Here is a 15,934-nt window from a genome sequence, read left to right on the forward strand (position 1 = left end):
GGTTTTGAGTGACCCAAACAAGGATCCATATATAATAACGTTTAAATCTACATGGCCGTAGATCCCAAACTTTGTTGCACACTGGTATCACCTGGAGAGCTTATGAAAATCTAGATGCTCAGGTTGTACCCCAGATAGATTAAAATCCGGCAGTGGGAGTTACGTGTTAGTATTTTAAAAGACTTCTGGGTGATTCCAAAGTTCAGCAAAATTTGGGAAGCAATGGCATATGGAAGTATACAAGTAAGCAATTTGTAGAATACTACTTAAAGAACTAAATTTACAGAATACTTTAATCCACAGACATCATGTGTATCTAGATTTAACATGCTTCAACATTATAATGGTAGAATATTTCAAAATATGAAAAAGAGACATTCTGTAAATTAAAAATTATTTTGTGATTTGAAATATTTCCGAAGTATTACAATCCACTCTTTTTTTTTTAAACAGGGGAGAAGGAAATCAGAAATATTTATTTTCAGGTTTAAAATCCTTTTTATAAGTACAGAAGCAGAAGAAATACTGAAAGATGAAAGGAAGAAAACATATAAACAAAGAAAAACTAAAATGATTATTTACTAAGAATTGCAAATGATCATTTTTCTGAGCATACCCCAAAGTTCCATTCTCCGTTCCTAGGACTTGATGTCATTTTCAAGGGCATGATGGTGAAGGCTCAGGCTTTCACTTTATCAAAACAAATCTGAGGGCTCCTTTTCCCAGCACTCAGTGAAAACTGAGACTGTACTTTTCTTTGTGAAGGAAGAAAGAAAGAATAAAGAAGTAAGGTAGGGAGGAAAAGAAGAAGAGAGGAAAGGAGGGAAGGAAGGAGAGAAAACATGTCCTAGTGGTGAGTTCGTTTCTCTTTTGAACTGTTTTGTAGTTGAGGTGCCCCTCCTGATTGATCAGTCCTCCACAACAGATTTTCATGTATTAGGAACATTCGAGGATTCTGTCAGCTGAGACTTCTGCTGCTGGTCTGGTAGAGAGAACAACTTATAATAGCAAACATACACCAGACCTGGATGAACCCTCCCCACAACCTGCAGGTCTGTTGGGGTCATTCAATTCTGCAAACAGTCCCGTTTCTATAATCTCTTCCTGCCAAGCTATGGGGACAGCACCTGTTGCAAATCTTTGAAAGAACTGCTTATCGTTATCATCAAATTCAACTCCTCGAACCTCAGAGAAATCATCAATTTCATTTATGTCTTTGGCATAAACCACTGATGGGTCTGGCACAAATGGAGGTTCAACTAGGCCAGCTTCCAGGCGAGGAAAATTGATGGTTTTGAAGAAATGGTGTTTCCTGGGATCATCAGACTTTTCTCTGTGAAGAAAGGAGATGGTCAGCCTGAGACATAGTAACAAACCCAAAGAGGAACTCTTCTAGCAATACAAAGCATGTGGTATTCTTTTCCTAGAATTACATTTCATTCTCATTGCAAAGATGATATAAAAAGAGTAATTTAGAAAAATAACATCTTTAAAAATCACCCCACAATTCTACCATATGCATACAGTAGCATTTTCATTGTTTGTAGACCACTTTCACATTAGATGTAATTTTTAGAGTCAAGCAGTTGGCATGAATGACTTTTGTTCATGGTGTTTCACGGAAACACCAGCAAAATTCAGTGGAGCCAGAACCTGCTTGCCTACAACTTCCAGTCACATCCTCTTGCTTTGTTCTTCAGGGTTACAGAGAACAAGTTAAGCATGTCTTTCCTCACCTGATCACCACCTACATTTTAAAAGATAGCAGTCATATCTCCTTACTGTTCATATGACACAATTTCTAAGAACCCCACCTACCTCCCCCAACTGCCACAATAATCTTTAAAGACTTTAAAATAACCCATTAGCAATTTTTAGTAGCATAAATGAGCATACATTTGGTACTCAAGACTATCATTATTTTTTATCAAGCCCTTCTTCCCAATACTAGAAATTATTCTGGTATTTGCCTTAGAATAAGGAGGGAAAGTGTGTTTCTAGTTGTATAACCTTTTATATTATTTATCTTTTGCTGTGTAACAGATAGCCCCAACATTTAGTGACTTAAAACAACAATCATTTGCTATTATCTCACAGTTTCTGTGGGGCAGGTATCTAGACTTGGATAAACCGGGCACTTCTGGCTCAAGGTCTCTAGTGACATCACAGTAAAGCTGTTGGTCAGGGCTGTGGTCTCATCTGAAGGTTTGACTAGTGGGTCAGTGACAGAGGTAATCTGCTTCCAAGCTCACTGACATGGTGACTGGAAAGTACCCCCCTCACCATGTGAGCCTCTTCTTTTTATTACCTAATCTTGGAAATGACATCTCATTCAGTTCAGTTCAGTCACTAAGTCGTGACCGACTCTTTGCGACCCCATGAGTCACAGCACGCCAAGCTTCCCTGTCCATCACCAACTCCCGGAGTTCACTCAAACTCATGTCCATTGAGTCGGTGATGCCATCCAGCCATCTCATTCTCTGTCATCCCCGTCTCCTCCCGCCCCCAATCCCTCCCAGCATCAGGGTCTTTCCCAATGAGTCAACTTTTCACATGAGGTGGCCAAAGTATTGGAGCTTCAGCTTTAGCATCAGTCCTTCCAATGAACACCCAGGACTGATCTCCTTTAGGATGGACTGGTTGGATCTCCTTGCAGTCCAAGGGACTCTCAAGAGTCTTCTCCAACACCACAGTTCAAAAGCATCAATTCTTCGGTGATCAGCTTTCTTTTTAGTCAAACTCTCACATCCATACATGACCACTGGAAAAACCATAGCCTTGACTAGATGGACCTTTGTTGACAAAGTAATGTCTCTGCTTTTTAATATACTATCTAGGTTGGTCATAACTTTCTTTCCAAGGAGTAAGCGTCTTTTAATTTCCTGGCTGCAATCACCATCTGCAGTGATTTTGGAGCCCAAAAAGATAAAGTCTGACACTGTTTCCACTGTTTCCCCATCTATTTCCCATGAAGTGATGGGACCAGATGCCATGATCTTCGTTTTCTGAATGTTGAGCTTCAAGCCAACTTTTTCACTCTCCTCTTTCACTTTCATCAAGAGGCTTTTGAGTTCCTCTTCACTTTCTGCCATAAGGGTGTTGTCATCTGCATATCTGAGGTTATTGATATTTCTCCTGGCAATCTTGACTCCAGCTTGGGCTTCTTCCAGCCCAGCGTTCCTCATGATGTACTCTGCATATAAGTTAAATAAGCAGGGTGACAATATACAGCCTTGACATACTCCTTTTCCTATTTGGAACCAGTCTGTTGTTCCATGTCCAGTTCTAACTGTTGCTTCCTGACCTGCATATAGTTTTCTCAAGAGGTAGGTCAGGTGCTCTAGGATTCCCATCTCTTTCAGAATTTTCCACAGTTTATTGTGATCCACACAGTCAAAGGCTTTGGCATAGTCAATAAAACAGAAATAGATGTTTTTCTGGAACTCTCTTGCTTTTTCCATGATCCAGCGGATGTTGGCAATTTGATCTCTGGTTCCTATCACTCTTCTGCTCTCTGCTAAGTCACTTCAGTCATGTCGGACTCTGTGAGACCCCATAGGCGGCAGCCCACCAGGCTCCCCCATCCCTGGGATTCTCCAGGCAAGAACACTGGAGTGGGTTGCCATTTCCTTCTCCAATGTGTGAAAGTGAAAAGTGAAAGTGAAGTCGCTCAGTCGTGCTGACTCTTAGAGACCCCCTCTTAGGACTACGTAATAATTGCTATCACTTATTGAATGATTCTTAACATACATTATATCTAACCTCCCTGTTGGCTCAGATGGTAAAGAATCTAACCTTGTATACATTAAATCTAAGCCTCAAAATATCTCACTGAGTGAGTTAGGGTTCTTAGAAAAACAGAACCAAAATGATGTTGAAGGGGTCTGGAATGTACATCAGTGACATAAAAACTGGGCTTCCCTGATAGCTCAGTTGGTAAAGAATCTGGCTGTAGTGCAGGAGACCCCAGTTCAATTCCTGTATTGGGAAGATCTGCCGGAGAAGTGATGGGCTACCCACTGCAGTATTCTTGCACTTCCCTGTGACTCAGCTGGTAAAGAATCTGCCTGCAATGTGGGAGACCTGGGTTCGATCCTTGGGGTTGGGAAGGCTACCCAACCCAGGTTCCCACTTCAGTATTCTGGCCTGGAGAATTCCATGGACCGTATCGACCAAGGGGTCAAAAGCATCGGACACAACTGAGCTGCACTGCAGGTATTTGAGAGTCAGCAGATGCAGGTTTTGAAGTCCCCTTGTCTGCCTTTAAGACAAGCAGAGCCTTGAAAAAATACCTAACTTATAAATCCTCTCCCCAAGAGTTTCAAAGTTTTGAAATCAGGAAAGATTGACTCTTATCACCACTGAGGGAAGTCAGCACCACACTTAAATAGACATTGTCACAAAGATATATCTCCCATCTAGTCTCCTAAGGGCCATTTATCTTTCCTAAAAGTCAACCGCTATCCCATAAGCGCCCTTCCCCCACCATTTCAAAGAAGTCATTTGTTTTCCGGTAAGTAACCTTCTCCCCATCCACCTTCCCTATTAGGATGGTGTGTAAGCCTGAAATTCTAACTGCCTCCTAGCCACAATTTTCTGTGAACTCTGTGTATGAATGTAAATAAAAATCTGTCTTGTCTCTTGTTAATCATCTTTTGGCATTTTAATTTTCAAGCCTCCATTCCTAAATCTAAGGAGGGTAGAAGAAAAGTTCTTTCCTCTCCTAGCAATATGTATATGATCAAGAGAGAGGGGGGTGGTTTATTTTAAAGAACTGGCTCAGGCGACTGTGGAGGTTTGGCAAGTTCACATTCTGCAAGGTAGGCTATGTGGCTGGAGACCCAGGGAAGAGATGAAGTTCAAGTTCAAAGATGGTTTGCTGGCAGAATTCCCTCTTCTCCCAGGGAAGCCAGTTCTTTTCTATTAAGGCCTTCAAACAGATAGCAAGAGGCCCACATAATGAAGAATAACCTGCTTTACTCATGTGTATATATATTAATCTCACCTAAAAATACCTGCACAGAAACATCTAGAATAATGTTTGATGAAATATCTGAGTACTGTGGCCTAGTCAAGTTGAGACATAAAGTTAATCATCATACCCACAAAAATCTCATTTTATATATTAGGATATTCTCTGGGAGACTCAGAGAAAAATAATTCAATTGCTGGGGGTAAAATGACTAGTATGTAGCAGAGCTGGGATGTGGGTCTATTTCTGTGACTCAAAAAATCTTGATTTTCCCCCTATAAAACACAATTACTTGCTCCCAAGGGTGCTATCATAAGTCAGCTTTTCTAATTTTTTTCTTCTAAAATATCTTGATCTTATTATTCCATTGTAAGCAATAAAACTTGACTTTTCTCAAAACTAATTTCAACTGTCCTTAACATACCTGGCAACATCATATGTACTTATTAAATATCTATTGACTGATCGAGGATATTTTACAGAGATGTTTAAAAGGGGCAGAATTTCCCATAACTATGGCTATCTGTACCGATGGCTTTTATTTTAGGTTTCACTTTTACTCATTTTTGAGTAGATAATTTATTCACATAGCTCAAAATTCAAGAATTAATAGGTTTACCTAATCAAAATTGTTATTTTGTATCCCTGTCACCAGCTCTCTTAATTTCTCTCTTTTTAAAGTCAGTCAATCCTGGGACTTCCCTGGCTATCCAGTGGTTAAGACTCCATGCCTCCATTGAAGAGGGCATGGGTTTGAGCCCTGGTTGGGGAACTAAGATCCCATATGACCCATGGAGAAGGCAATGGCAAACCACTTCAGTATGCTTGCCTTGAGAATCGCAGGAACAGTATGAAAAGGCAAAAAGATATGACACTGAAAGATGAACTCCCCAGGTTGGTTGGTGCCAAATATGCTACTGAAGAAGAGTGGAGAAATAACTTCAGAAAGAAGGAAGAGACGGAGCCAAAGTGAAAACAACACCCACTTATGGATGTGACTGCTGATGGAAGTAAAGTATTGCATGGGAACCTAGAATGTTAGTTCCATGAATTAGGGTAAATTAGAAGTGGTCAAACAGGAGATGGCGAGAGTGAACATTGACTTTTAGGAATCAGTGAACTACAATAGACTGGTATGGGTGAATTTAATTCAGATGACCATTATATCTACTACTGCGGGCAAGAAGCCCTTAGAAGAAATGGAGTAGCCCTTATAGTCAACAAAAGAGTCCAAAATGCAGTACTTGGGTGCAATCTCGAAAATGATAGAATGATCTCTGTCTGTTTCCAAGGTAAACCGTTCAATATCACAGTAATCCAAGTCTATGCCCTGACCAGTAATGCTGAAGAAGCTGAAGTTGAACGGTTCTATGAAGACTTACAAGATATTCTAGAACTAACACCCAAAAAAGATATCATTTTCATCATAGGAGACTGGAATTCAAAAGTAGGAAGTGAAGAGATACCTGGAGTAACAGGCAAGTTTGGCCTTGGAGTATGAAATGAAGCAGGGCAAAGGCTAACAGAGTTTTGCCAAGAGAACTCACTAGTCATAGCAAGTACCCTCTTCCAACAACACAAGAAAAGACTCTACACATGGACACCACCAGATGGTCAATACTGAAATCAGATTGATTATATTCTTTGTGGCCAAAGATGGAGAAGCTCTATATAGTCAGGAAAAACAAGACTGGGAGCTGACAGTGGCACAGATCATGAACTATTTATTGCAAAATTCAGACTTAAATTGAAGAAAGTAGGGAAAACCACTAGACCATTCAGGTATGACTTAAATCAAATCCCTAACGATTATACAGTGGAAGTGGCAAATAGATTCAAGGGACTAGATCTGATAGACAGAGTGCCTGAAGAACTATGGATGAAGGTTCATGACATTGTACAGGAGGCAGTGATCAAGACCCAAGAAAAAGAAAAGCAAAAAGGCAAAATGGTTGTCTGAAGAGGCCTTATAAATATCTGAGAAAAGAAGAGATGCTAAAGGCAAAGGAGAAAAGGAAAGATACACCCATTTGAATACAGAGTTCCAAAGAAAAGCAAGGAGAGATAAGAAAGTCTTCCTCAGTAATCAATGAAAAGAAATAGAGGAAAACAATAGAATGGGGAAGGCTAGAGATCTCTTCAAGAAAATTAGAGATACCAAGGGAACATTTCATGCAAAGATGGGCTCAATAAAGAACAGAAACGGTATGGACCTAACAGAAGCAGAAGATATTAAGAAGAGGTGGCAAGAATACACAGAGGAACTATACAAAAAAGATCTTCATGACTTAGATAACCACGATGGTGTGATCACTCACCTAAAGCCAGACATCCTGGAATGTGAAGTCAAGTAGGCCTTAGGAAGCATCACTCCGAACAAAGCTAGTGGAGGTGATGGAATTCCAGTTGAGCTATTTCAAATCCTAAAAGATGATGCTGTGAAAGTGCTGCACTCAATATGCCAGCAAATTTGGAAAACTAAGCAGTGGCCATAGGAATGGAAAAGGTCAGTTTTCATTCCAGTCCCAAAGAGCAATGCCAAAGAACGTTCAAACTGTAACACAATTGCACTCATCGGACACACTAGCAAAGCAATACTCAAAATTCTCCAAGCCAGTCTTCAACAGTACATGAACCATGAACTTCCAGATGTTCAAGCTGGATTTAGACAAGGCAAAGGAACCAGAGATCAAATTGCCAACATCTGTTGGATCATAGAAAAAGCAAGAGAATTCCAGAAAAACATCTACTTCTGCTTTATTGATTACACCAAAGCCTTTGACTGTGTGGGTCACAACAAACTGTGGAAAATTCTTCAAGAGATGGGAATACCAGGCCACCTTACCTGCCTCCTGAGAAATCTGTATGCAGGTCAAGAAGCAACAGTTAGTACCGGACATGGAACAAGAGACTGGTTCCAAATTGGGGAAGGAGTACATCAAGGCTGTATATTGTCACCTTGCTTATTTAACTTATATGCGGAGTACATCATGAGAAATCCTGGACTGGATGAAGCACAAGCTGAAATCATGATTGCAGGGAGAAATATCAATAACCTCAGATACACAGATGACACCACCCTTATGGCAGAAAGTGCAAGGAACTAAACAGCCTCTAAATGAAAGTGAAAGGAGAGTGAAAAAGCTGGCTTAAAACTCAATGTTCAAAAAACAAAGATCATTTCATCCAGCCCATCACTTCATGGCAAATAGATGGGGAAATAATGGAAACAGTGAGAGACTTTATTTTCTTGGACTCCAAAATCACTGAAGATGGTGACTGCAGCCATGAAATTCAAAGACGCTTATTCCTTGGAAGAAAAGCTAAGACCAACCTAGACAGCATATTAAAAAGCAGAGACATTCCTTTGCTGACAAAGGTCCAAGTCATGGTTTTTCCAGTAGTCACGTATGGATGTGAGAGTTAGACTATAAAGAAAACCGAGAGCCGAAGAATTGATGCTTTTGAACTGTGGTGTTGGAGAAGACTCTTGAGAGTCCCTTGGACTGCAAGGAGATCCAACCAGTCCATCCTAAAGGAAATCAGTCATAAATATTCATTGGAAGGACTGATGCTGAAACTGAAACTCCCATACTTTGGCACCTGAGGCAAAGAACTGACTCATTGAAAAAGACCCTGATGCTGGGAAAGCTTGAAGGCGGGAGGAGAAGGAGACGACAGAGGAGATGGTTGGATGGCATCACCGACTTGATGGAGGTGAGTTTAAGAAAGCTCCGGGAGTTGGTGGTAACAGGGAAGACTGGTATGCTGCAGTCCGTGGGATTGCAAAGAGTCAGACACGACTGAGTGACTGAACTGAACTGATGACACACAGTGTAGCCAAAAGATAAAATAAAAATAAATTCAATCAATCCTATATTTTCCTTGTATACTCTGCTTGAAATATTCTATATCAACTATTTGAATTATGTATTCTTTTCCTTCTTTTTAATGTATGCGGCTTTGCACCTCACCTTTTCACTTTAAAATGTATTTCGGAGACTGTTGGACATCAAGTGTTCATAGTATTTGAAAGTGTTGAAAATACTTAACCACACAATATGCAAATAATAAGAAGAAAATACTACTATTATTAATACCAAGGCCTTATCATCAATCCAAAGTATTCTCCAAATCCCTGTGGCCATGCTGACATCACTGATCATGTCTTTATATGATAGTTACCTGCTTCCTAAGCGTTGCTCTGGTGTCTTAGCCAAGAAGAGTCTGCAAATATCTTTTGCTTCCTCTGTGAAGTTACTGTGTTGGAATATGACTTCCTCTTTCAGTGTTCTTTGCTTTAAATCCTCTTTACTGACTTTTTCCTTGTAATCTCTGAATGGTGTTCGTCCAGCAACCATTTCATAAATACTGCATCCCATTGCAAACCAGTCCACAGGATAGGAATAACTCGCTTTTTCCATTAGGATTTCAGGAGCCATATAACCATTGGTTCCAGCCTGTAATGTCCCAAGCAAAAAACAAAACAGAAACACTAATGTGAGTGTAACAGACATAGCTGATGCCTTCCCAATGCCCATTGTCCTTCTTTTTCCTTACTGAGGGAACCCTAATTTACTTGGAGTGGCCATGTGTCTGACCTGTTCTATTCCCCCACTTTCCCAATAGCCTCTGATATAGTCAGGGCAAGCCACGCAATCCATTTTAGCCAATGAAACATGAAGAGGTCTTGGCTGGAGTGCGTTATTAAGGAGAGAGTTATGGTGACTCTTGCAGTGGGAAAATCAAGAGATTTTGATCTCTTGATCAAAATCAAACCTAGACTCTTTTAGTCTCTTCACTTCACCCTTAAGGAGAAAAATTCACATGGCTGTTGCTAAGGGCTCCTAAATTCTGCTTCTGCTTTTTATTAAAAGATAATAGAAAATTAGATGCATGATTTTTTAAAAGGTAGAGGTCTTTAATGATAATATTGGATGCTCACATAATAGTATCTAGTCTATGAGTTTTTTTAGTCTATTTGGCATGTGATGATATTATTATCAGCCACCTTCGCCTGTTTGTCTCTGCACTGAAAAATTTATACAAATATTTTAATCCAGAAAAGTCTACACACGAAACTTCATTTAACATGAATGACTATATATTAGAGGCACACTGCTACTGACAATATATACCAAATGATCATTGGGTTTATATATATGTGTGTATATATATATATATATATTTTTTTTTACAGGCTTCTCAGGTGACTCAGTGGTAAAAAAAATCTGCCTGCCAATGCAGGAGATGCAGGTTTGATCCCGGGTCAGAAAGATTGCCTGGAGAGGGAAATATCAACCCATCCCAGTATTTTTGTCTCAGAAATCCCATGGACAGAGGAGCCTGGCAGGCTACAGTCTATGGGATTGCAAAGAGTTGGACATTTCTGAGCAACTGAATACACACAAAGACGTACACACACACGCACACACATATATATATTACACATAACACACAATTTTTTATCTTACCATTTTAAATGTTCAGTTCAACTAGTAAGTGCATTCACATTGTGCAATCAATCTCCTAAACTCTTTTCATCTTTAAAAGCTGAAACTCTGTACCCATTAAACAACTCCCCATTGCCCCCACGCCCCAAGCCCTGGCAACTGCCATTCTACTTTCTGTCTCTATGAATTTGACCATTCTAGGTACTTCATATGGAGAAGGCAATGGCACCCCACTCCAGTACTCTTGCCTGGAAAATCCCATGGATGGAGGAGCCTGGTAGGCTGCAGTCCGTGGGGTTGCTAAGGGTCGGACACGACTGAGCGACTTCACTTTCACTTTTCACTTTCACACATTGGAGAAGGAAATGGCAACCCACTCCAGTGTTCCTGCCTGGAGAATCCCAGGGACGGGGGAGCCTGGTTGGCTGCCGTCTATGGGGTCGCACAGAGTCGGACACGACTGAAGTGACTTAGCAGCAGCAGCAGGTACCTCATATAAGTGGAATCACACAGCATCTGTCTCTTTATAACTGAGCATAATTTCATTCATTCATTCAACAAGTACTTAATGAATACCTGCAACATATCTTATTAATGTATATATTTACATTAGAATGTTTTTTCACAAAAACTAAGCTGCTTTTGATTAAAGTATACTGTATAACCTCTGCAGCACTTAAAAATGCAAACAACATCCTAAATGACAATAAGCACCTATTAATACAGAAAACATGAAAACATCAGTTATTGACAGAGCTGTGAGAAACAGGTGTGCTCTGTGGTTTGACTCAGATTTTCAGGAGTGCGGTTAGACACAGAGCAATAGGAAAATGAGACGTATCTACCGTTCTTGTTCCGGGACCAGGTCAGTTGGAGCAAGTAACTCAAACAATTGACTCAGAAGAAAGGGAAAGGAATCTACATCAAGATGTTCGTAGTGCCATTATGGCCACAGGCTGGAAACACCCAATGCCTATCAATAAAGACAACAGACCAGAGTCACATGTTAATACCAAGAAGTGTATATATGTAATAGGTTTTGCATACTATTTGTAAATGTGAATTCAGTACATCAGAAAAGGTTGAAAAATGTTTTTGTTGTTCATTGGGTGATTTTTTTTCTGTCTGGTTGCGTAAGTATATATATATATATATATATATATATATATTTTTTTTTTTTTTTTTTTTCCAACGTATTTTTGGCCACGTTGGGTCTTCATTGCTGTGCATGGGCTTTCTCTTGTTGTGGAGGGTGGGCCTCTAGTTGCAGTCTTCTCTTATTGCAGAACAAGAGCTCCATGGTATGCAGAGCTCATGGGACCGTGGTCTCAGTCATTGTGGCACACAGCCTTAGCTTCTCCACGGCATGTGGAATCTTCCTGGACCAGGTATCTAACCCATGTATCCTGCATTGCAAGGTGGATTCTTAACCACTGGGCCACCAGGGAAGCCCAAGTATGTTTCTTTTATGTGCACAATGTATGATCTACCTTAGGAATATTAAATCTCATGGGTGATTTTTTTACATGGATAATAACAATGAAAAACACAAATTACCCAAGCACTAATTAGGAGTAATTGGCCCATGCTAGAAAATTCTGAAAGTGACTGGTCCGACAGGCTAGTCATGAGTCAGCATGGCACTGCTGTTTTCATAGAAGTGGACATGTAATTTGGGTGACCTTATGTTCCGGTTTGCCTGGGATAGTCCCAGTTTACATCTGTTGTCCTGGCATCTTGTCCAGTGTTTCATCTGCCCAGAACAAAAGGGTGCTGGAGGTCCTCTGAGGCCCAGGATATAGTCTTACTCATCTTTGTATCAAACCAGGTACTTACTCCCAAGTCTCCTTTCCTGCATGCCCCAAAACATGTTTGGTAGGTAAACAATAGTAACAATGGTAACCAGATGTTTTCCATTCAATATCCAACAAATATTTGTGGAGCCACCCCTGCAGTGATTTCTAGGGATACCAAGATATACAAGGTCTGGCCCCTGCCTTTGAGGATTTACAGGTTGGTGGAGACAGATCAAAAGGTTAATTCAATAAAGGAGGGTAAATGCCAAAATGGGAGTGGAAAACAAACAAAGGGAGGCCAGAGGGTGTGTGTGTGTGTTTGTGTGTTGGGGATATTTCACTGAAGAGTGACAGCTGAGTTGAATTATGAGGAAAGAACCTGTCACACAGAGAAGGTTGTCTGGGTAAAGGATGAGTGCAAGAGTTGGAGTCCAGAAAAATGTGGGGTGCCCAGGGAACTTTAAGGAATTTCGGATCTCTAGAATATCAGATCTGTGAGATACAATGGTGGGAGGGGAATCGGGAGGGGAAGATGTGGACGAGATTGAGAAATGCTGTCTGCCAAGGTAACAAAAATCCATTCCCAGGCTCCCTTTTCTCTTTGTCCCTCTATGTAGAGAAGGCTAAGTACTCCATCTCCCGGCCTCTGTTGCTCCCAGGGTGGCCATGTGATAATGTGATATGAGTTGTATTGAAAAGTGTGCAAGGCAAAGGCAATGAGAGTTGTGGAAAAACTTTAAAAAAGGGAAATACATAAAAGATATAAGATGGATTCATGGATCCACAGAGGGAAGGATAGATGGATGGATAGGTGATAAAGCACATATAAAATCTTCATAATATACAAGGAAATACTATATAAAAAAGAATAAAGTATGGATAAATGTTACAACATGGGTAAACCTTAAAAACATGATGCTAAGTGAAAGAAACAAGTCACCAAAGACCACTTACTGTATGACTCCATTGATATGCAGTGTCTAAAATAGGTGGTTCCATAGATCCAGAAAGTAGATCAGTGGTTGTTTAAGACTGGGAGAGGGCTTCCCAGGTGGCTCAGCGGGCAAAGAATCTGCCTGCAATGCTGGAGACACAGGAGATGAGGATTGGATCTCTGGGTCAGGAAGGAGGGCACAGCAACCTACTCCAGTATTCTTGCCTGGAGAATCCCACGGACAGAGGAGCCTGGCAGGCTACAGTCCATAAGGTTGCAAGAAGTAGGACACGACTGAGCAACTGGGCAGGAACGCATGCATGCAAAGTTGGGAGAAGGGGAATGAGTCTGTCTGTTCTGTTCAGTCGCTCAGTCGAGTCCGACTCTTTGCGACCCCGTGGACTGTAGCCTACCAGGCTTCTCCGTCCATGGGATTCTCCAGGCAAGAATACTGGAGTGGGTTACCATTTCCTTCTCCAGGGGATCTTCCCGACCCAGGGATCGAACCTGGGTCTCCCGCATTGGAGGCAGACGCTTTAACCTCTGAGCCACCAGGGAAGGGGAATGAGAGTGACTGTTAATTGATAGGTGGTTTCTTTTAGGGGTGAAGAGAATATTCTAAATCTGTGATAATGTTCACATATCTGTGAATATACTAGAAACCACTGGATTATACACTTTATATGGGTCAATTTTATGGTATTTAAATTATATCTCAGGACTTCCCTAGTGATCCAATGGTTAAGAACCTGCCAGGGACGTGGGTTTGATCCCTGATCAGGGAACTAAGATTGCACATGCCACAGGGCAAGTAAGCCCACGAGCTGCAACTACTGAGCCCACGTGCCGCAACAAAAGATCCCGCATATGGCAACTAAGAGCCAATGCAGCCAAATGAATATTTAAAAAAATAAATTATATCTCAATAAAGCTGTTTATAAAGAAAGCTGAGCGCTGAAGAATTGATGCTTTTGAACTGTGGTATTGGAGAAGACTCCTGAGAGCCCTTTGGACTGGAGATCCAACGAGTCCATCGTAAAGGAGATCAGTCCTGAATATTCATTGGAAGGTTGATGTTGAAGCTGAAACTCCAATACTTTGGCAACCTAATGCGAAGAACTGACTCACTAGAAAAGATCCTGATGCTGGGAATGATTGAAAGCTGGAGAGAAGGGGACGACAGAAGATGATATGCTTGGATGGCATCATTGACTTGATGTGCATGGGTTTAAGTAAGCTCTGGGAATTGGTGATGAACAGGGAAGCCTGGTGTGCTGAAGTCCATGAGGTCACAAAGAGTTGGACACGACTGAGCGACTGAACTGAACTGAAAGCTGTTTAAAATGTCTATTGTAAAGGCACTCATTGTGAATTCTTTCAACTTCTCTGTATGTTTGAAAGTTTTCATAATAGAATGTACAGGGAGGGCTTCCCTGATGGCTCAGTGTTAAAGAATCTGCCTGCCAATGCAGGAAACACGGGTTCAGTCCCTGATCTGGGAAGATTCCGCATGCCAAGGAACAACTAAAACGTGCGCCCCAACTACTGAGCCTGTGCCCTAAAACCCACACTCCACAAAAGAAGCCACCACAAGAGAAGCCCAACCCTGCAATGAAGAGTAGCCCACTCACCACAACTAGAGAAAAGCCCCCACAGCAACGAAGAGCCAGCACAGCCCAAAATAAACAAAACTATATAGAAAAATAAGAATGCACAGGGAAAAAAGGAAAAAGCAGCAGGGGAATGTGATGTCAGATGTCACCACACTGGCTGCTAGTTTAATGGGTACATGAGACTCTTCCAGAAGGGTCACAAGAAGGAACCACAGGAGAGGGGCATCTGTCTGCCCAGCTCCCTCTCATCTCCCATTACCATTAGTCAATAGTAACCCTGTATGCTATAACTTATACGTGGAATCTAAAAAAATACAACAGATCAGTGGCTATAACAACAGCAACCATAAAAAAGCAGACTCTCAGATATACAGAATAAAATAATGGCTACCAGTGGCAGGGGCAATATATGGATAGGAGATTAAGAGGTACAAACTATTAAATATAAAATAAACTACAAGGATACATTGTACAACACTGGGAATTATAGCCAATATTTTATAATAACTATAAATGGAGTATGTGTGTGTGTTAGTTGCTTCAGTTCAGTTCAGTTCAGTTGCTCAGTCGTGTCCGACTCTCCGCGACCCCATGAATCGCAACACGCCAGGCCTCCCTGTCCATCACCAACTCCCGGAGTTTACCCAAACTCATGTCCATCGAGTCAGTGATGCCATCCAGCCATCTCTTCCTCTGTCCTCCCCTTCTCCTCCTGCCCCCAATCCCTCCCAGCATCAGGGTCTTTTCCAGTGAGTCAACTCTTCGCATGAGGTGGCCAAAGTATTGGAGTTTCAGTTTCAGCATCAGTCCTTCCAATGAACACCCAGGACTGATCTCCTTTAGAATGAGCTGGTTGGATCTCCTTGCAGTCCAAAGGGCTCTCAAGAGTCTTCTCCAACACCACAGTTCAAAAGCATCAATTCTTCCGCTCTCAGCTTTCTTCACAGTCCAACTCTCACATCCATACATGACCACGGGAAAACCATAGCCTTGACTAGATGGACCTTTGTTGGCAAAGTAATGTCTCTGCTTTTTAATATGCTATCTAGCTTGGTCATAACTTTCCTTCCAAGGAGTAAGCGTCTTTTAATTTCATGGCTGCAATCAGCATCTGCAGTGATTTTGGAGCCCAAAAAAATAGTCTGACTCTGTTTCCACTGTTTCCC

General features: G+C 41.3%; 1 protein-coding gene across 1 annotated transcript in view; it reads right to left on the reverse strand.

Moving 5' to 3' along the window:
- Positions 1 to 525: 525 nt before the first annotated feature.
- The window catches only part of GRK7 (G protein-coupled receptor kinase 7), a 37,493-nt gene continuing 22,084 nt past the window's right edge, over positions 526 to 15,934 (reverse strand). The window contains exons 3-4 of the mRNA XM_055419037.2: positions 9,158 to 9,432; positions 526 to 1,333 (exon numbers count right to left, since the gene is read on the reverse strand). Coding sequence (XP_055275012.2) covers positions 1,000 to 1,333; positions 9,158 to 9,432 — 609 coding nt within the window. The 3' untranslated portion in view covers positions 526 to 999. The remainder of the gene's footprint in view (positions 1,334 to 9,157; positions 9,433 to 15,934) is intronic.

Source organism: Moschus berezovskii, chromosome 1 (assembly GCF_049115385.1).
Source record: "Moschus berezovskii isolate FMDL1 chromosome 1, NW_MosBer_1.0, whole genome shotgun sequence".
Taxonomy (NCBI): Eukaryota; Metazoa; Chordata; class Mammalia; order Artiodactyla; family Moschidae; genus Moschus; species Moschus berezovskii.